This window comes from Bison bison, unplaced genomic scaffold (genome assembly GCF_000754665.1).
Source record: "Bison bison bison isolate TAMUID 2011002044 unplaced genomic scaffold, Bison_UMD1.0 scf7180017864289, whole genome shotgun sequence".
Taxonomy (NCBI): domain Eukaryota; kingdom Metazoa; phylum Chordata; class Mammalia; order Artiodactyla; family Bovidae; genus Bison; species Bison bison.
In genome coordinates this window covers 11,266,815-11,267,966 of record NW_011494861.1, presented here as the reverse complement: position 1 = coordinate 11,267,966, position 1,152 = coordinate 11,266,815, and the positions used below count along the sequence as shown (strand labels likewise).

The following is a 1,152-nucleotide window of genomic DNA, read 5'->3' as shown; positions in this document are numbered from 1 at the left end:
TCCTTCCGCTGCTGTGGGGCCGGGGCGGCTGGCAGGGGACCCCACCCACGTGAGGCGCAGGCCCCGCCGGCAACTCGGCGGGATTTTAGGGCCTGATCGGGGAAGTGGGCGGTGCCAATCGGAGAGACTTGTTCCTGACTCAGTTTTCCCTTTGCTTGGAATGACCCTTAGACGAAGGATGGTAAGAGGGTTGGTGTCGTTCAACTAGGTTGAGGGAAACTGAGGCCCCTAGGCTAGTACCAGGCCCGAGACACCCCAGGCCGCTGTCTGCTCGTGACCTAGGGGCCCATCTGCTCCCTGGGGAGCGGAGAGCAAGGCGTAGTCGCCTGAGGGATGATCGGGCCCTCAGGCTGCTGCAGCAGGTAACCTGCTTCCTGGGTCCGGACACAGCCGAGGATGGGGCCCAGGCAGGGATGACATCATCTGTAAGTGGGGTCAGGACTCCAACCCAGACTTCTGGACTGTGGGAGAGGCTGCAGTCGGTGCTCTGTCTTCCCCCTGCCTCCTCCTCTGTCCTCAGTCTCCCCAGCTGCCGAATGCCTCTACCCCACCCCCCACCGGTTGCCTTACCTGGAGGGTGAGCTATGTAGACTACTTCTAGGAAGCCAGGCCCCTGTGGCCCAGACGTATCCACCCACCACTCCTGGGGGCGGGGCCGGACACTGAGCTCCAGCCCGCCTAGATTCCGCTGAAGACAGGGAGGGGTGGGGGCTTGGAGGGGTCAGTTTTCCTTTGCAGTTGAGACAGGAGCCCACAGGGACCCCCTGGTATGTGGCCAGGGTGTAGAACTGGAATTGCTGAGGGTTTGGACCTCCTGTTGGCTTTACTGCCTCTCTCCCCCAGGGGTGCCATCCCAGGACCTTTGAGGTGTAGCTGAGCTGGCCTGGGCTTCCTTGGGTAAAGGCGAGTGCCAGCTTAGGGAAATTTCAGGCCCTGGGGGTTCTGCCCTGGGTGTGGGGCTGTCTGGGGGCCACCATCAAGGGCTGAACCCTCCCCTCTTTCCCAGGCCTTCCGGCATCTGCCCTTCAGGGGGACCTGCTGTTTCTGTTGGACAGTTCAGCCAGCATGTCTCATTATGAGTTTAACCGAGTTCGGGAGTTTTTGGGGCGGCTGGCGGCCCTGCTGCCCGTGGGTCCTGGGGCCCTGCGTGCC

At 62.6% G+C, this 1,152-nt stretch overlaps 1 protein-coding gene across 1 annotated transcript in view; it reads left to right on the top strand.

Annotated features, from left to right (window-relative positions):
• Positions 1 to 1,152, top strand: part of VWA1 (von Willebrand factor A domain containing 1) — a 6,480-nt gene that overhangs the window by 1,055 nt on the left and 4,273 nt on the right. Inside the window, 3 exon segments of the mRNA XM_010850221.1 lie at positions 283 to 429; positions 521 to 577; positions 998 to 1,151. Of these exon segments, the coding sequence (XP_010848523.1) occupies positions 283 to 429; positions 521 to 577; positions 998 to 1,151 (358 nt within the window).